This window comes from Symphalangus syndactylus, chromosome 4 (genome assembly GCF_028878055.3).
Source record: "Symphalangus syndactylus isolate Jambi chromosome 4, NHGRI_mSymSyn1-v2.1_pri, whole genome shotgun sequence".
NCBI classification, from domain to species: Eukaryota; Metazoa; Chordata; class Mammalia; order Primates; family Hylobatidae; genus Symphalangus; species Symphalangus syndactylus.
This window is the reverse complement of record NC_072426.2, coordinates 43518540-43539309: the sequence shown is the minus strand read 5'-3', so window position 1 is coordinate 43539309 and position 20770 is coordinate 43518540. Positions and strand designations below refer to the sequence as shown.

General features: G+C 40.1%; 1 protein-coding gene across 2 annotated transcripts in view; it reads right to left on the bottom strand.

Annotated features, from left to right (window-relative positions):
* Positions 1-7473, bottom strand: part of VPS26A (VPS26 retromer complex component A) — a 51747-nt gene extending 44274 nt beyond the window's left edge. The window contains exon 1 of one of the 2 annotated variants that reach the window (XM_055274528.2): positions 7295-7473. In XM_055274528.2, coding sequence (XP_055130503.1) covers positions 7295-7297 — 3 coding nt within the window. In that variant the 5' untranslated portion in view covers positions 7298-7473. The remainder of the gene's footprint in view (positions 1-7294) is intronic. The other variant, XM_063637195.1, reaches the window with a different exon arrangement.
* Positions 7474-20770: the final 13297 nt, after the last annotated feature.

Sequence of the window (20770 nt, the reverse complement as noted above, 5' to 3'; positions counted from 1 at the left end):
GATTGTGGGCGTGAGCCACTGCATCTGGCTCTGAATGATCTTTAAAAAAACATGTATCTGGCTGGGCGCAGTGGCTCACACTTGTAATCCCAGCACTTTGAGAGACCGAGGCAGGTGGATCCCTTGAGGTCAGGAGTTAGGACAAGCCTGGCCAGCATGGTGAAACCCCGTCTTTAATACAAAAATTAGTCAGGCATGGTGGCGCATGCCTGCAGTCCCAGCTACTCGGGAGGCTGAGGCAGGAGAATCACTTGTACCCAGGAGGCAGAGGTTGCAGTGAGTCAAGATTGCACCACTGCACCCTAGCCCAGGCAACAGGGCGAGAATTTGTCTCCAAAAAAAAGTTCACAAGTGTTATTCATAATAGCCCCAAATAGAAACAATCCAAATATCAATCAACAAGAAAATGGATATATACATTTTAGTATACATTCATATAAATGGGAACACCAAACAGCAACAGAATTAGAGGAGCTACAACTACACACAAGAATCAATCTCATACACATAATGTTGAGTGAAAGAGGCCAGACACAAAAGGAATACACAAAACGTATGTATAACTCCACTCACATAGTAAGCAAAAAACATGTAAGGTACATTATGGTATTACAAGTCAGGCAGTGACTGAAAGAAAGCACAAAGGGAGCTTCCAGCTGCTAGCAATGTTCTGGCTGTTTTTTTTATAACTGAGCATTTGATGCAGAGGTATTTCACTTGGTGAAAATTCATCAAGCTATACACCTATTCGTGTACTTTTCCATAGTTATTTTACTTCAATTGTTATTTTAAAAACAGACACACACGCAATGTATTCTCTAATGTGGCCTACATATATCTGACACTAGTCATCTCTCCAGCTACTCAGCCTCTAACGTTCAGAGTTCTTTCTTCAACAGTTCCAATTTGCTAGTGTCCTTCTTGTCTCAGAGCCAAGCAAAGTATTCTTAACCTAATTCACCCTTTGAGTTTCAGTTTGACTCCCTCTCCATGAGACCTTCCTTGACTTCCTAATCAAAACTGGATTCTCCAAATTTAGGTTTCACAAGGCTTATTTAGTACTTGACTCTCCTACTGAACTGTAAACTCCATGAGGCTCATCTAAGGCAGTGTATGGCATTTAGCAGAAGGCATTAAAATACCTGTTGAATGTTAATTTTGAATAAACACATACCATTCTACTAACAGAAAATAAACAAATACACAAGAGAAATTAACTGAAATCTGAAATAGTTAATATTAGCCTTTCTGAGCAAATTAGCATTGGTATAGTAGCAATTTATATCAAATTTATATTAAACCTCAGTTCTGTCCTCACTTACGAGAGTCATTAGTTTGCTTTCTGTTAGCTTGCTTTGTGGCTATGTAGGGCACAAAGTGATGCTATACTCAAATGAGATGTTTTCCTAAATCCTATATTAACAAAAGGGATTATAATTTTAAGCAATCAACTAAAAGAATTACCAGATTAGTACTTTTGACATATGTAGCAAATTCTTTTTGGGCCAGGCGCGGTAGCTCACGCCTGTAATCCCAGCACTTTGGGAGGCCAAGGTGGGCGAATCACGAGGTCAGGAGTTTGAGACCAGCCTGGCCAACATGGTGAAACCCCGTCTCTACTAAAAATACAAAAAATTAACTGGGCGTAGTGGTGGGCGCCTGAGGCAGGAGAATCGCTTGCACCCAGGAGGCGGAGGTTGCAGTGAGCGAGATCGCGCCACTGCACTCAAGCCCTGGGGATAGAGTGAGAGACTCTGTTTTCAAAAAAAAATTTTTCTTTTTGACATGTTTTAATCTTTTCTGGCAAAATTACAAATAACAAACTCAAATTTTAACCAGAAAACTAATTTTAATCAGAAAACTATTCTGAACTAATTTAGAAAAAAGAAAATGAAAAGCATCAGTGATAGGTCACACGCACTGTCCATTCCTAGGTGGCTTTCGTACTCCAAGTTTTGAGTTTTAAACTCAAAACTTGATCAAAACGGTAAATTTTGAAATACTGTAGTACATTTTCTAAGGGCTACAGAAATGAGAATGTATAGCAGCTCAAAATCATGCAGCTAACATTTACTAATCGAATATGTGCTGAGCTAGCAGGGTACAGGGGTTGTGTGGGAGGAGCAATCATGAAAGGGTAGAAGACAACATCTTCAAGTAGCAGTCTATTTTAGATGGAAAACAAAATCAGTTATATTGAAGGATAATGCTAATTGGCAGAGAGAGCAATAAGAATGAGCTCTCCTTCCTTATGACATCCACATTAACTCATTTGAGTTATAAAACAGAGATAGAAAAATTAAAATTAATTTTCCTTTTTTTTTTTTTTTTGAGACAGAGTCTCGCTCTGTCACCCAGACTGGAGCGCAGTGGTATGGTCTCAGCTGACTGCAACCTCCGCCTCCTGGGCTCAAGCTAGCTTCCCACCTCAGCCTCCCAAGTAGCTGGGACTGCAGGCATGAGCCACAACACCTGGCTCGTTTTTATATTTTTTGTAGAGACAGGGTTTCTGCCACATTGCCCAGGCCGGGTGCAAACTCCTGGGCTCAAGTGATCCACCCGCCTCAGCCTCCCAAAGTGCTGGGATTATAGGCGTGAGCCACCTTGCTTGGCCTTAAAATTAATTTTCTCATTCCTCCTGACACTTCCCAGAGCTACTTAAAAGAAAACTGAGATTTGAAAACTATAAAAATTGTTTTACAGAGAAAATGAAATATTATAACTTTTTTCCACATGCATATACTTAAACACACATAGAGTTCCACTTGGGATTTGAAAGCTGACATTAAAAGATCAAATCGCCAGGCGCGGTGGCTCACGCCTGTAATCCCAGCACTTTGGGAGGCCAAAGCAGGAGGATCACAAGGTCAGGAGATCAAGACCATCCTGACTAACACGGTGAAAACCCATCTCTACAAAAATAGAACAAATTTGGCATGCACTTGTAGTCCCAGCTACACGGAAGGCTGAGGCAGGAGAATCGCTTGAACCCAGGAGGCAGAAGTTGCAGTGAGCCGAGATCTTGCCACTGCATTCCAGCCTGGGCGATAGAGTGAGACTCCGTCTCAAAAAAAAAAAAATCAAATCACCAAAGTTAAATAAAATTTTAATAGAACTAAAATTGCCACTAATTAAAATGGTATAAACCAAGTTCATTTTATAAAATTTCACAATTAACAACGTAATGATAAACAATGTTTTGACACCATTCTTTAAATGTTTAAATTCCTAACCATTAAAAATATGTGAAAAACTACGTGCTATCCTCTATTATTTTCTGGATGCAAGAAATATTTCATAATTTAAAAACAGTAGCAGGACACAGTGGCTCCCACCTGTAATACTAGCACTTTGGGAAGCTGGAGGATCACTTGAGACCAGAAGTTCAAGACCAGCTTGGTCAATACAGGTAGACCCCCATATCTACAAAAATTTTAAAAATTAGCCCAGCGTAGTGGTGTATGCCTGCAGTCCCAGCTACTTGGGAGGCTGAACCCAGGAGGTAAAGGCTGCAGTAAGCCACTGACTGGGCGGCAGAGCAAGAGCTTGTCTCAAAAAAAAAAAAAAAAGATATTTTTAAATACAAGCAAAACACTAAAATTGGAAGCAATCAAAAGGCATTTTTAAAAAGCCTAGTATAGCATATGCAAAAAAGTAATAGGTTGAGTAATAAATTACTGCACTTTAACAAGTTATTCCATGACAATATAGCATTGGGTTAACATTCAGTTTTGTTTTGTTTTTCTTTTTTTTTTTTTGAGATGGAGTCTCGCCCTTTCGCCCAGGCCGGAGTGCAGTGGTGCAGTGGCGCTATCTCGGCTCACTGCAAGCTCCGCCTCCCGGGTTCACGCCATTCTCCTGCCTCAGCCGTCCGAGTAGCTGGGACTACAGGCGCCGCCACCATGCCCGGCTAATTTTTTTTTTTTGTATTTTTAGTAGAGACGGGGTTTCACCGTGTTAGCCAGGATGGTCTCGATCTCCTGACCTCGTGATCCGCCCGCCTCGGCCTCCCAAAGTGCTGGGATTATAGGCGTGAGCCACCGCGCCCGGCCAACATTCAATTTTTTTACATTAGGGCATATCAAAAATGAACTAGTCGGCCGGGCACAGTGGCTCACACCTGTAATCCCAACACTTTGGGAGGCCAAGGCGGGCAGATCACTTGAGGTCGGGAGTTTGAGACCAGCCTGGCCAACATGGCGAAACCCCGTCTCCACCAAAAATACAAAAAAAAAAAAAAAAAAAATTGGCCGGGTGTGGTGGCGCATTCCTGTAGTCCCAGCCACTCTGGAGGCGGAAGTTGCAATGAGCCAAGATCGCGCCACTGCACTCCAGCCTGGGCGACAGAGCAAGACTCCGTCTCAAAAATAATAATAATAATAATAAAAGAACTAGTCTTACTAAAAAACACCTCCAGAAAATTGTGGATATCTTACATTTTACAGGTAGAGAACAAAAAGAAAAAAATGAGGAAAAAAGCTTGCCTTTTAGAAAGAACTGAAAAAGAAAGATCTCAACCCAAAGTCTCGCTTTCAAAGTTTTTTCCAAGATGTGCAACTTCTATCATTTGAAATAAAGGGTAACGAAATCAAATTCTTTTTCTAATTATTCTAAATAAAATTCTAATACTTCTGATATGTCAAAGAGGAAGTAAAACACATAACTGTCAAGCTGGTAAAGACTAGAAGGAAAGAATAAAATTTGTTGAGGGTTAGGATATGATGTAGACAGCAATTCAGTTTTGAGATCTTTTTTTTTTTTTTTGAGACGTAGTCTCACTCTGTCGCCAGACTGGAGTACAGTGGCGCGATCTCGGCTCACTGCAACCTCTGCCTCCCGGGTTCAAGTGATTCTCCTGCCTCAGCCTCCTGAGTAGCTGGGATTACAGGTGTGCGCCACCACACCTAATTTTTTTCTTTTTAGTTGAGATGGAGTTTCACCGTGTTGGTCAGGCAACTTCCGCCTCCCGAGTAGGTGGGACTACAGCAATGCGCCACCACACTTGGCCAATTTTTCTGGGGGGAGATTTTTAGTGAAGACGCGGTTTCGCCATGTTGGCCAGGCTGGTCTCAAACTCCCGACTTCAGGTGATCCAGAGTTTATCAAGTTCGTGACACACTGAGTGCCCAAGTCTCCCGCAGGGTCCGGAGCTGGGGGGCTCCCGGGTCACCCCACCTGGATGGAAGAGAGGCTGCCCGGGAGGAGAACAGGGATTGGCTACCTAGGAAGGGAAGGCGGCGACGAGCCCCCGCAGAGGCGGGGTCCGAGTCCTCAGCCAGAGCCCCGACAAGCGGTCGAAGAACGCGGGCAGAGGCTCCGACTTGGCCAGGAGAGCACGCCGCCGCCCGTAGGTGCTCGGGCCTCGGCCTCCCAAATTGTTGGGATTACAGGTGTGAGCCACTGCATCCGGTGAGATCTTTTAAGTGCAAAAATACTACTCACTTCTTTTGGTAAAGATATCTTCAAGGGCGCATCTGGAATATTGCGATTTTCAGGATTAACTATTAATATGCAAGTTAAAACTCTTAAGGAGCTTTTAAATAACTGGACTGCAACATATATGACTATAAAAACATGCTAGCAATTGTTTTTACAGTTTTCTAATCTTGACCTAAACCTCCCATCACTGACTTTAGGTTAATTTAAAATTTTTCATATAATTTGTAAACCAAATATTGAGCATTACCAATTAGCAAAAATACATGGTAGATACATAAAAAGGCAACTTTTTAGTCCCTACTGAAGGAACTTCATTAAGTCCAGTGGATGTAAAGAAATGCAACTCATTGCATTTCTGAGGTAGAAGGCTGACTCTCAAAATTCATTCACTTAGCCCATACACAAGCAATGAAACAGCATATTTTCATACATATATTACATCTGTGCCCATTTCAATGTTTTAAAGTTTTACAATTTATTTTCTGTTTGAGTAACTCAAAAATATAAACTGCTCTTGAACATAATTCAAAAAAGCGTATTAAAAGTAATAATTAAAAATGTAAGCAAAAAATAGGAGGACCTTTTAAGTTTTCTTTTCAAATGATACTCAATTAAAGAAGCCTGCCCTAACTCCCTGACTAGGCAAGGTCCCCCAATACTTCCTTCTTAGTATCTGTCACAATTCTAATTTCCACGTTAAACAAATATATGTTTATCTCTCCCTACATTGTAAGCTACGAGAGCAGGTAGGCGCTGTTTCCATTTTACTCGGCTCCCCTGGGCACACCTGAGCAATTATTTGTTGAATGAAAGAAAAAAAGCTCTAAGAATGAACATTAATGTCTGGATTTTTTTTATGAAAGCCAACACCATTACTGAAATTAAAAGTTATTTATTCGAAGTAGTTTTTAAAAAATATACCTGGCTCGGCCTTTTAAGCCAAAAGTCTCAAGCAGCCTATCCAATCAGTGAGCTTTGGGAAAACCAGGTAGTATTGGGAGAGCATACAGTAGGCGCTAAATGAAGCGAATTGACGACTACTACCAGAAAATGGGTAAAATGAGATCTAACCTAGAGGAGACTGCCGACACCCAGCTAAGTACCACAATGCCCAGGCTACTGCTTCCGCGGACTGTGGTAAGAGCACTGATTCCCCTCCCTCCTCTGCCTCCCCAGGCCGTTTCAACAACCCAGAGCGTTAAGTTCGGAGAAATAGCTTGGGGACGGAAATGAGAGCCAATGCTTAAAACGGCGGGCACCAAACGGGTGTCTCTGGAGTTAAAGATGTCCCCCATTCCAACGTCCTTTTATTTTTCTCTCCCATTTTACAAGTGTCAACAGAAAGCCTGAACTGGGGTCATGAAATCGAAGAATGTCACCACAGTCAGGTTTTAAAATATCAGAGTTTATCAAGTTCGTGACAGAGTGCCCAAGTCCACCGCAGGGTCCGGAGCTGGAGGGCTCCCGGGTCACCCCACCTGGATGGAAGAGAGGCTGCCCGGGAGGAGAACAGGGACTGGCTACCTAGGAAGGGAAAGCGGCGACGAGCCCCCACAGAGGCGGGGTCCGAGTCCCCAGCAAGAGCCCCGACAAGCGGTCGAAGAACGCGGGCAGAGGCTCCGACTTGGCCAGGAGAGCACGCCGCCGCCCGTAAGTGCTCGGGCCTAGCCGAGACCGGGAAGAGGTGGCGCCGCCCGCTTTTCCCAGACCCAGGGGTGGCCCGCCAGGCCTAACCCCGCTCCCCGCCCTGCTCCCGCGTCCCCTCCTCCGGCGACGCCCGGCCCGCGGTTGGCCGGCCCGCCAAACGCTCCAAGGCGAGGGCGGGAGGCGAGCGCGCGGGCCGCCGCGCACTCACCATTGTCAGCGCCGCCGCCGCGTCCCCCCTATTCCACTCCTCTTCACTCAGGAGAACTCCCAGCCCCGGCTCCCTCTGCTCCGGCGCCCCGTCACGTGACCTCGGGCCGCTCGCCACACGTGACCGCTCCCTTCCTCTCCCCCTCCCCCCGCACCAGTCCCCTCCCAGCCTCCTGCCCCGCCCTGCTGGCCGCCCGGCACTCAGGGGAGAGGCGGCTTAGAGGCGGGGCCTCAGGCTCCACCCTTCTGAGGGTGGAGAGGGGCGAGCAAATTACGTCGAGTGGGCGGGGCCTGGGCAGAGGCAGGTTCGCGGGCTCCTCCTCGCCCTCTCTTCGGTCACCGGACTAGCGGTTCCGGGTCCGGCCTCTTTGCCACACCCAGTTCCTCTTCGTGAAAGTTTGAGCGGCTGGAAAGGAAGAAGGAGAGGAAGGGTTCGTTTGGAGGCGCTTTCCTTGGCTGGGTCCCTGGGTTGCCGAGGCGAATGGGAGCCCTGCTTCCTTAGGCCTCGCAAGAGATGTGCTCTCTTCGTCCAGGGCGAGGCGTTCTGCCACCTTGCCTGAACGCAGTCCCGCTCCACCTCCGTCTGAGTCTGGGTTTTCTTAACTTGGCTTTCTCGCCTCTAAAGAGAAGACCAGTAGAAAAAAATTCTAGGATACAACTTTCATTGCTTCCCAAAGTCCCCAGATGGCCCCTGAGCGACCCACCCTGAGCCTGGAGGGCTCACAAACCCACCCTTCCGCCCAGCCGTTCTGAGAGGGCAACGGCGTTCCCCCAAAAGTCCCAAGGTGCAGCTGAAGACTACGCTGGCCTGAACTGGATGCTCCTCCCTAGTTGGTAAGCCTATAGGACCTCCAGATGAGGAAAATAGCGTGTGAGATTTCACAGTGTAGTGTTGAAGGGCCACAGCGCACTCTGCATAACCAAAGCAGAAGAAAAATCCATCCCTGAACGCACTATAATCACCCCACCTTAAAACAAAAGTTTGTGAGGCAAGGCCATGAAACAGGTCTCAAAAAAATTTTTTTTTATACTTAATCCTCAGTGTGAGCCTCAAATTTAAGAGGATTGAAATCAGAGTATCATCTCCAACCGTAATAGAATTAAAATTAGAAATCAACCCCAAAAAGCCAGAAAATTCCGGAAATATTGGAAATTAAGCAACATAATTCCAAATCTCTAGGTCAAAGAAGAGATCAATGGAAATTTAAAAATAAGTTGAGGCCGGGCACGGAGGCTCACACTTGTAATCCCAACACTTTGGGAGGCCAAGGCAGGTGGATCACCTGAGGTCAGGCACGAGTATCTCTTGAACCCGAGAAGCAGAGGTTGCAGTGCCCGAGATGGAGCCACTGCACTCCAGCCTGGGCGACAGAGCAAGACTGTCTCAAAAATAAAAAATATTAAAAATAATTTGAAATAAAAGATAATAATACAACATATCAAATTTGTGGAATGCAGTGACACTGTGTAAAAGGAAAATTTGTAGCTTTAAATGCACATATTTGGGCCAGGCGTGGTGGCTTACGGTCTATAATTCCAGCACTTTGAGAGGCCGAGGCGGACGGATCACTTGAGGTCAGAAGTTTGAGACCAGCCTGGCCAACATGGCGAAACCCCGTCTCTACTAAAAATACAAAAATCAGCCGGGCATGGTGGTGGTGCGCGTCTGTAATCCCAGCTACTCGGTAGGCTGAGGCAGGAGGATCACTTAAACCTGGGAGGCAGAGGTTGCAGTGAGCCAAGATCGCGCCACTGCACTCCAGCCTGGTGACAGAGCGAGACTCCGTCTCAAAAATAAATAACTATAGTAACACTGATATTGTTGTCTGTTTGAACTGTGAAAAGAAAGCAGCAAAAACAATGCAAATCTTTAATTAATTAATAAAAGTGAAAAAAAAATTTTTTTTCACTTGGAAGATTTGCCTGTCACCTTGAGAGCTACTCTGGTTCCTACCCACTCTTTTCTGGGACTTAAATATCAACATAGCAAAGAGGATAGATGAAAATGCCACACAGGCAAAGAAATACTAGTAAAGGCCGGGCGCGGTGGCTCACGCTTGTAATCCCAGCACTTTGGGAGGCCGAGGCGGGTGGATCACGAGGTCAGGAGATCGAGACCACGGTGAAACCCCGTCTCTACTAAAAATACAAAAAAAATTAGCCGGGCGTGGTGGTGGGCGCCTGTAGTCCCAGCTACTCGGAGAGGCTGAGGCAGGAGAATGGCGTGAACCCGGGAGGCGGAGCTTGCAGTGAGCCGAGATTGCGCCACTGCACTCCAGCCTGGGCAACAGAGCGAGACTCCGTCTCAAAAAAAAAAAAAAAAGAAAGAAAGAAATACTAGTGAAGCCAGGTATAAATAAGAGGTGGCAAAGAAAGTCACACTAGAGACCAATTTGTACTAATTATTTATTCTACTGATCAAAACCCAATCAATAATTGTGCCATCATAATAAATACAAGGAGCAACAGAATTGTTGAGCTAGTTATTTGTCTGTCTGCCTACCTATCAATTTATTCAGCAAGCCAGAATGTTAGAGCTAGATTGTGAGCAGTACAGTGTTTCACCAGCTGAGAACTGTGGCATCTCTATATTTGCCCTCTGCCAAAAAAAAAATAAAAAAAAAAAAAAGGTGGGGTGTGTGAGGAAAATGTGACTAACTTACAGGGATTGACTTTCATCAACAAAAGTACCGAGTTTAGGTCAGAAAGTATTAGCTGATAAGATAATCTGAGCTTTTATCTATCAGAAACCAGTTAAGAGAAAAATAGTCATTTATTTAAATTCACAAAGACTGAAAATTCACATTAATAACTGGGAGAGTGTCAGGAAGCAGCTGTTTGCGGAGTTCACTGGCAAAGTTAAGGGAACAGAATAAAATACAAATACACAAAAAGGATAAAGAAAGAAAATACAATTAGGCTGGGCGCAATGGCTCACACCTGTAATCCCAACACTTTGGGAGGCTGAGGTAGGTGCATCACTTCAGCCCAGGAGTTTGAGACCAGCCTGGGCAACATGGTGAGACCTTGTCTCTTACAAAAGCACAAAAATTAGCTGGGCATGGTGGCATGTGCCTATTGGACCAGCTACTCAGAAGGCTGAGGTGGGAGGATAGCTTGAGCCAGGGAGGCAGAGTTTGCCGTGAGCAGAGATTTCACCACTGCACTCCAGCCTGAGCAACAGAGCAAGACCCTGTCTCAAAAAATAAATAATAAATTAATTTAATTTAAAAAGAAAATACAATTTAAAGCATGCCAGTGAAGTACAGAAACACTTTTTTCTTTTAACCTCCCAGAGCAGATAGAACAGATTTTGCTTAAAAACTTTAGCAAGCGTAGCTGTAATCATGGTAAATATTCTTTTTTTAATTACAATTATAAAAGCCAAACATTTTTTCACAATATACAGTTTTTTCTTAAATGTACCAATACTTAATGTTTTATCTCACTATTCCTCGTTTCTTTTTAAATTGAGATAAAATGTACATACAGTGACATATGTTAGTCTTAAGTGTGCAGTTTGATCCGTTTTGACAAATGCATACATTTTGATCATGCATGGTGTCACAGGGTGCAGTGGCTCATGTCTATAATCTCAGCACTTTGGGAAGCCAACGCAGGAGGATTGCATGAGGCCAGGAGTTCGAGGCTCCAATGGTCGTGTCACTGCACTCCAGCCTGGATGATGGAGCAAGACCATAGTCTCTATAAAAAATTAAAAAATTATCCAGGTGGTGGGGCATGCCTGTAGTCACAGCCGCTCAGGAGGCTGAAGTGGGAGAATTGCTTGAGTCCAGGAGTTCCAGGCTATAGTGAGCCACACTGGTGCCACTGCACTCCAGTTTGGGCTACAGAGCCAGGCCCTGACTCTTAAAAAAAAAGGCGTGCATTTGTTTAACTCACACCTTCATCAGGATATAGATGACTGCCGTCAACCCCAGAAAACTTTCTCACATCCTCTCTCAATCAAACCATCTCCATTTCCTAGACACAACCAGTGTTCTGATTTTTTTGATATTGATTAGCTTTGTGTGTTCTATAATGAAATAATAATGGAATCATACCACAAGTGTTCTTTTGTGTCTTGTTTCATTCCCTAAGCAAAATGGTTTTGATACTTATTTATGTTGTTGTATGCATCAGCAGTTTGTTACATTTCATTGCTTATAGTAGTATTCCATTTTGTGAAGAGACCACAAAATATCCTTTTTCCTGTCAGTGGACATCCTTTTTCCCGTTTTTTTCTATTGTGAACAAAGTGCTACTATGTAAATACCTTTTTTGTGAAACTAACCAAAGTGGAATTGCTGGGTTGGGTAGGTGTATATTTAATTTTACAAGAAAATGCCACATCACTTTTTAAACTGGTTGTGCCATTTTATCCTCCCATCATGAGTGTGTGAAATATTAATGTTTCTACATCCTTGCTAACATTTGGTGTTGTCAGTGTTTTTAACATTAATCATTCTTATGAGTGTATGGTTTTCTCACTGTGGTTTTAATTTGCTTTTCCCTGATGATTAATGATTCTGAACACTTTTTCATGTCATATGTATCATTCACATATACCTCCCTTTGGGAAGTGCCTGTCAAGACTGCCAATTTTTAGTTAACATGTTTATTTTCTCATTATTGAGTTATAGTTTATCAAATATTTTGAATATAAGTCCTGTATCAAATGTAGTAATTGCAAATATTTTCTCCTACTCTGTGTGCTTATTTACTTTCCCAACAATGTCTGTTGATGACTTGAGAATTTGGATTTTTACATTTAGGTGTAAAATGTAAAATGAGATCCATCTGAAACTAAATTTTGCAAATAGTATGGGGTAAGATTTGAGAGCTTATTTGTGTCTACATGGTTCCAGCACCATTTGTTGCAAATACTTATCTTTCCCCCTTAAATAACTTTGGTGTTGGCCGGGCGCGGTGGCTCATGCCTGTAATCCCAGCACTTTGGGAGGCTGAGGCAGGTGGATCACCTGAGGTGAGGAGTTCGAGACCAGCCTGGCCAGTATGGTGCAACCCCAGCTCTACTAAAAAAATGCAAAAATTAGTTGGGTGTGGTCATGCATGCCTGTAATCCCAGCTACTCGGGAGGCTGAGGCAGAAGAATTATTTGAGCCCGGACGCAGAGATTACAGTGAGCCAAGATCGGGCCATTGCACTCCAGCTTGGGCAACAGAGTGAGACTCCATCTCAAAAAAAAAAAAAAAAAAAAAAAATATATATATATATATATATATGTCTATATAGATAGATGCATCTTTGGTGTTTTTGTAAAAAATCTATTGACTGTATAATTGTGGGCCTATTTCTGAAATTTCTAGTCTTTTCCATTGATCTGTTTGTCTATCTTTATGCAATACTACACTGTCTTCAATACAATTGCTTTATAGTAAACCTTGAAGTAGGGTACTGTAATTATTCCAACTTGTTATTTTTCAAGAATGCATTGACTATTCTAAGTTCTTGTATTCCAACATACATTTATAAATTGTTAATCCACTTCTCCAAAAAAAAAAATCTACTGGTTGGAAATGAGTTGAAGCTACACCTTAATTTGGGGAAAATTGGCATCTTAACAATATTGGGTCTTGCAATAGATGAATATGGTGTATTTATCTATTTTTCTAAATAAGTAGAGAAAATAGCTTTAATTTCTTTCGGCAATGTTTTGTAGTTTTCAGTACCTTTCACATCTTTTGTTAAATTTTTTTCTAAGCATTTATTTTTTCACACTATTGTAAATGGCATTAATTTTTTTTTTTAATTTTCTGGCCAGGTGTGGTGGCTCACACCTCTAATCCCAGCACTTTGGGAGGCCAAGGCAGGAGGATTGCCTGAGCCCAGGAGTTGGAGACCAGCCTGGGCAATATGGCAAGACCCTGTCTCTATACCAAATTTAAAATTTTATTAAAAAAAATTTTTCTAATTGTTCATTGCTTGTGCATGTGTTTGTGTGTGACTTTTCTACAATAACTTGGTATCTTGAAACCTTGCTAAATTTCTCTGATAATTTCTTCCCATCTTTTCCTCTCCTCTTTCGTCCTGGGTCTTCTGTTAGTCATATATTGGACTTCCTGAATTGATTATGTCATTTTCTTATCTCTTCTTTTCTATATTCCATCTAGTTGTCTCTTTGTTCTCCTTTCTAAATAATTTCTCCAATTTTATGTTCCAACTCTTATGATTTTTTTTTTGAAATGACTGTGTTATAGTAGCCAGCCTCCAAGATATTCCCCGATGATCCTTGCCTTCCAGTATTTACACTCCTTTGAAGTCCCTTCTCAAATGCTGTCAACACTGGTCTGTGTGACCAACAGAATAAGATGGAAGTGATGTGTATGACTTTCACGGCTGCTTCTCACTTGCCCTCTCTTGGGTCACTCAATTATAATATATAATATATAATATATATAATATATAATATATAAATATATATAATATATAATATATTATATATAATATATAAATATATGTTTATCTATAATATATGTTATATATTATATAAAATATCTATTATAATATATATTTTATATAATATATAACATATATAATATATAATATATATTATATAAATAATATATATATTTATATATAATGTATAATATATTATATATTATATATTATATATTAATATTATACATAATATATTGATATTATATATAATATATAATATCAATATATTACATATAAATAATATATATAATATATAATATATATAATTTTTATATAATATATAATATAAATATATATATTATATAAAATATATTATATGTATTATATATTATATATAATATCTTAATATTATATATAATATTAATTATGTATTATATATAATATTAATTATATATTATATTAATAATATTATTATATTAATAATTATTATAATTATAATATTATTACATATTATAAATATATATTATATACTATATATAATATATATTATATATTATATATTTATAATATATATTATATATTATATATTTATAATATATAATATATATTATAAATATATAATATATAATATATATTTATAATATATAAAATATAATATATAATATATTAAATACATAATATAATATATTATATAAAATATATATTATATATTATATAATATATATTACATTAATATATATTACATATTATATATAATATATATTAATATATATAACATTATATATTAATATATATTATATAATATATATAAATATAATATATTATTATATTATAATATAACATATTATAATATATTAACATATATTAATATAATACATATTATAATATATTTATATATTAATATAATATATATTATATATTATATATAATATATAAATTATATATATATTTATATATAATATATATTATATATATTATATAAAATATAATACATATAATATATGTATTATATAATATATAATATAATGTATAATATATATTTTATATAATATAAAATATATCAATATATAAAATATATGTAAAGGTATATATTTATATGTAAATGTATAAATATATAAAAATATATATATTAAATAAATATATATAACTATATAAATATATAATATATAAAATATATATTAATATAAAAAATATATAATATATAATATATAAAATATACATTAATATAAAATGTATATAATATACATTATATAAATATATATTTTATATATTACAAATATATATAATATATTATATATACTATATAAATAAATATATAAATAAATATATTATTTATTATATAATATAGAAATAATATAGATATTTATTATATATTATATTTATTATTAAATATTTAATATATAAATTATATATGTGGCCACATGCCTGGCCTTGTGTAGGTTTTCAAATTCTTACTCTTTTACCTTTTGGGTTCTCTTTTTTCAATCAGCTATTTACCATAATTACAGAGTATATATATATATAATTATATAATGTATAATAATTATATAATATAATAATTGTATAATATATAATGCTATATATAATTATATAATGTATAATATATTCTATATATTATGTTATATAACGCATTATATATAATATATTATATGTTATATAATTATATATAGTATAATTAATATATATATGAATATATAATATATAATATATATATAGCCAGGGATGGTGGCACATGCCTGTAGTCCTAGCTACTTGGGAGGCTGAGGCAGGAGGATCACTTGAGGCCAGGAGCTCAAGGCTGCTTAAGCCTGGGAGGTGGAAGTTGCAGTGAGCCATGATAGCACCACTGCACTCCAGACTGGGTGACAGAGGGAGACTTTGTCCCTCACAAAAAAAAAAAAAAAAAAAAACTCTAGCCTGGGCAACACAAGAAGACCCTGTCTTTACCAAAAATACAAAAGGAAAAACAGCTGGGCGTGGTGGCGTGCACCTGTGGTCCCAGCTACTTGGGAGGCTGAGGTGGGAGGATCACTTGAGCCCAGAAGTTGGAAGCTACTGTGAGCTTAGATCACACCACTGTACTCCAGCCTGGGTAACAGAGCCAGACCATGTCTCAAAAGAAAAAAAAAAAACACCTATACGGTTTATATTCTGTTTCTTCTATGTGGCTAATAATATTTACTTCCATCTATCTAGGTTGGTGCAAAAGTAATATTTACTTCCAGCTATCTAGATTGGTGCAAAATAATTGCAGTTTTGGACTGTGAATTTTATTTTATTTTATTTTTTAGATGGAGCCTCCCTCTGTTACCCAGGCTGGAGTGCAGTGGCATGATCTTGGCTCACTGCAACCTCCACCTCCTGGGTTCAAGCGATTCTCTTGCCTCTGCCTCCCAAGTAGCTGGGATTATAGGTGCCCACCACCAAGCCCAGCTTATTTTTTCTACTTTTGGTAGAGACGGGGTTTCACTATGTTGTCTACACTGGTCTCAAACTCCTGATCTCAAGTGATCCTCCTCCCTTGGCCTCCCAAAGTGCTGGGATTACAGGTGTGAGCCACCGCACCCAGCCTGGACCATGAATTTTAAATCATTATAAGTAGGCTCAAACTCATCTTTATTAATCAAAATAGGAACCATTACAATCAATACATTTTTGCCAATGAGAAATAAGTTTGTATTCCTGTAGCGTAAAAATCCATGCTTTTGGATTTGACAAACTCTTGGAAAGCATTTTCTGCATTCTACTGGTTGTGGAAGCGTTTTCCCTGCATAAAGTTGCCGAGATGCGGCCGGGCGCGGTGGCTCACGCTTGTAATCCCAGCACTTTGGGAGGCCGAGGCGGGCGAATCACGAAGTCAGGAGATCGAGACCACGGTGAAACTCCGTCTCTACTAAAAATATAAAAAATTAGCCGGGCGTGGTGGCGGGCGCCTGTAGTCCCAGCTACTCGGAGAGGCTGAGGCAGGAGAATGGCGTGAACCCGGGAGGCGGAGCTTGCAGTGAGCCGAGATTGGGCCACTGCACTCCAGCCTGGGCGACAGAGCGAGACTCCGTCTCAAGAAAAAAAAAAAAAAAAAAAAAAAAAAAAAAAAAAAAGTTGCCGAGATGCTTGAAGGAGTGGTTGTCAGTTTGCAAGAGGTCAGGTGAATATGGCAGATGAGGTAAAGCTTTGTAGCCCAATTCATTCAACTTTTGAATCATGGGTTCTATAACCTGCAGTCGGGCATTCTCGTGGAGCAGAACTGGGCCTTTCTGTGGACCTATGCCGGCTGCAGGAGTTGCAGTTGTTGGTGCATCTCATCGATTTGCTGAGCATACTTCTCAGATGCAATGGTTTTGCCGGGATTCAGAAAGCTGTAGTGGATCAGACTGGCAGCAGTGACCATGACCTTTTTTTGGTGCAAGTTTGGCTTTGGGAAGTAATTTGGAGCTTCTTTTTGGTCCAGCCACTGAGCTGGTAATCGTCAGTTGTCGTATAAAATCCACTTTTTGTTGCACGTCACAATCAGATCAAGAAATGGTTCATTGCTGTTGTGTAGAATAAGGGAAGACAACACTTCAAAACGACGATGTTTTTGATTCTCGCTCAGCTCATAAGGCACCCACTTATCAGGCTTTTTTACCTTTCCAATTTGCTTCAAATGCCGAACGACCTGTAGAACGGTCAATGTTGAGTTCTTTGGCAACTTCTTGTGTAGTTGTAAGAGGATCAGCTTCAATGATTACTGTCAGTTGGTCACTGTCAAATTCCCATGGCCAGCCACTATGCTCCTCATCTTCAAGGCGCTCATCTTTTTTGCGAACTGTTTTAGCCACCACTGCACTGTATGTTTGTTGGCAGTTCCTGCGCCAAATGTGTTGATGTTGCGAGTTGTCTCCGCTGCTTTAAGACCTGTTTTGAACTCGAATAAGAAAATAGCTTGAATTTGCTTTTGTCTTAACATCATTTCCATAGTCTAAAATAAACATAAAATAAACAGCAAGTAATAAGTCACTAGCACAAAAACACAAAACGAGAAAGGCCCATTAAAATGATGTATAACATAACCCCATTTATTTAAGAATGCATTCCAATATCAAACGGCAAATTCCAACAATGCAAAAACCTCAATTACTATTGCACTCACATAATACCTTCCTTAGTGCCAGGCAAGACTAACATGTTACATTCACTCTCATTCAAACCCTGTTAGACTAAGCTCAAGGACAAATACCATCTGATGTGTCCTTGTTTCCCTCTGTATTCCCATCACCTAGCACATAGATGTAATCTTTAAAATAATCTTACAAAATAGCTTGTGTAGTTTTGTGTAGTTTTAAATTCTTACTCTTACTTTTTTTAAGTTGTGTAGGTTTTTAAATTCTTACTCTTTTACCTTTTGGGCTCTGTCAATCAACACTCATTTTCATGATTACAATTTTTTAGGGGCTTACTATTTGCCAAACACTGAGCTAACTATATCGTATACATTGCCTCATTTAATCTTCACCACAACCCTTTGGGCAAGTATTGTTAACCTATAGTACAGGTAGTGATAATAGCTCATGTTTATTGATCAGTTGCTCAATGGCATTGTCTCTAGCACTTTACATGTATTAATTTATTTAATCTTCTTAACAAACCTACAAAGTAGGTACTATCATTATCCTCACCTTAAAAAGGAGGAAACTGAGGTATACAGAGGTTAGGTAACTCATCTAAGCTTATCTAGTTGGTAAGTGACAGAACTTTTTTGTGTGTGTGTGACAGTCTCGCTCTGTCACCATGCTGGAGTGCAGTGGCATGATCTCAGCTCACTGCAACCTCCAACTCCCTGGTTCAAGCGGTTCTCCTGCCTCAGCCTCCCAAGTAACTGGGATTACAGGCACATGCCACCACACTCGGCTAATTTTTGTATTTTTAGTAGAGATGGGGTTTCACCATGCTGGCCAGGATGGTTTCAATCTCCTGACCTTGTGATCCGCCCACCTCGGCCTCCCAAAGTGCTGGGATTACAGGCGTGAGCCACTGCGCCCGGGCCCGACAGAACTTTCAATCCAGATGATCTGGCTCTGGAGTCTACACAATTAACCCCTTACTATTCTGCTCTCCCTAGACAAACTTAGCTAAATTAGGCTAGTTGTTCTAAAGTTATACAGCTAATAAAGAGTAAAACTGGTATTCAAGCCAGGACTTTGCAATGCTAAAACTCAAACTCTTTCTACAAAAGAGAAATACTCTACAGTTCCTTTGTGGCAAGTTTAAGATCTTTTTTAACAAAAATGTCATGTTTTAAACAAAACCTAGACTACCTGCCTCTCCTTTAAAGGTGTAAAATCTAGCACTTAACTAGTGGTACAAAGCAACAGGTATATTTTCTAAAACATGCCTTGTTTTCTCTGCTATATCATATGGAAGCCAAAAATAGGCCTCTTGACAGTAATACCCCATTGGGCATAAAACTAACTAAGTTCCTATTAAATAATCTCAGATTTATTAACAGAAAGATCAGGGTATAATTTACAACTGTCACCAAAAGTAAAATGCTATAAACATATTCCTGTGAGTTGTGTTCTATGAGAAGCAAGCTCTGAGATGATGAATAGCATGGAGGAAGTTAATGATGGAGTTGCCTTAGAATCAACACCTGTGCAGAACAAGAAGGAAACAGGGTTAGAGAGGAATAAATTGACCTGCAGTATAATCACAAGGCATCAGCTGACCACATAGAGAGTTCTGAAGTTGGGGTGTTTCTTCTGAGTTGTTCCAAGTGGAGCATGAGCTCTGAGACTCTATACTCCCACATAGATGAGTCTTTGACTGTGAGCTGTCCATGAGAAGGGAGCATGACCTTGGATGAACTGGCTGTCTGCATCTAAGAACTTGCAGCCGTCAGCCAACCTTTCCTGTGGCCGAGGGAATAGATCTTCCAGTCCCAAAGGGGGAATCTCGGTAACACAGCACAGCATTCGTAACAGTTTACCCCTTGTGCCACTTAGATCTTTTTGCTTCATATAAATTCTGGGAACAGCTCCTTCAGGATAGTGCAGGGCTCTTTTCCTGGAGAAAGGTCAGTGGAATGAACTGCAGCCACTGCCACTGCAGCTGGTATGAAGACTACAATGGATACTCATTAAATGCCTCCTCTACTATCAATTCTAGATTTCTCTCACCCTTGGCTAACACCTCTGCTAGTCTAGATGGCATAGTTGGAGGACTGACCCAGACCTTCAGCCATGAGGATCTGAGCCCCTAGTTGGCAGGTTCTTCTCAGGCCTGGCTGCTGTATTTACCCATTTACCATTAAACCATTAGTACTTCTCTAAATACTAAGAGAAGACTCAGTGGATCACTTGGGTGTCCAGCGTAGTCCTCCCTGTCCCCACTTTGTAGCAGCAGCCCTGCCTCTTGATAATCAGGTTCATAGCCCCCGCCAAGATGGTGACTTCTTGACCATTCATCGCTTGCCACAAAGAGTTTAAGATGCCATAGCTTAAAGTTCAATATGACTCTTACCATGTCCCCTGGTGGAAACATTTCCCACAGGGAACCATAACATCTAAATATGCAAAACTCAGGGTTGCGGTAATAGGAAGAATAAATTCCACAAGTAGTGTTTTGTTTTGTTTTGTTTTGTTAGGTAAGGGGACAGGGTCTTTTATGTTGCCCAGGCTGCTCTTGAACTCCTGGCCTCAAGCAATCCTCCCATCTCAGCCTCCCAAGTAACTGGGATTGCAGACATTAGCCATTGTGTCCAGCTAAACACCCCACGTAGTTCTGATGTTGAGTCTTTTTGTACTTCCACTCCTTTGTCCCTGGACCCATGTATTCTACCTATTAAGGACACAGCACCATATAAAGGTTACTGATCTAGCATGTAAACTGCATCCTGAAGGTTGTGACGCCAACCTCAGTGCATCATAGCCAAGCGTTGCCTCAGCTGTGCCCTCAACAGGCCCTTCCATCATTCTGTCATGTTGAGGACACTGAGGTGATGTGGTGGATGATAAAACCAGTGGAGCCCATGGTCGTGTGCCCACTGCTGCATCTCCTGCTGTTATGCTGTGATGTGATGTTACATGCAAAACCCTGT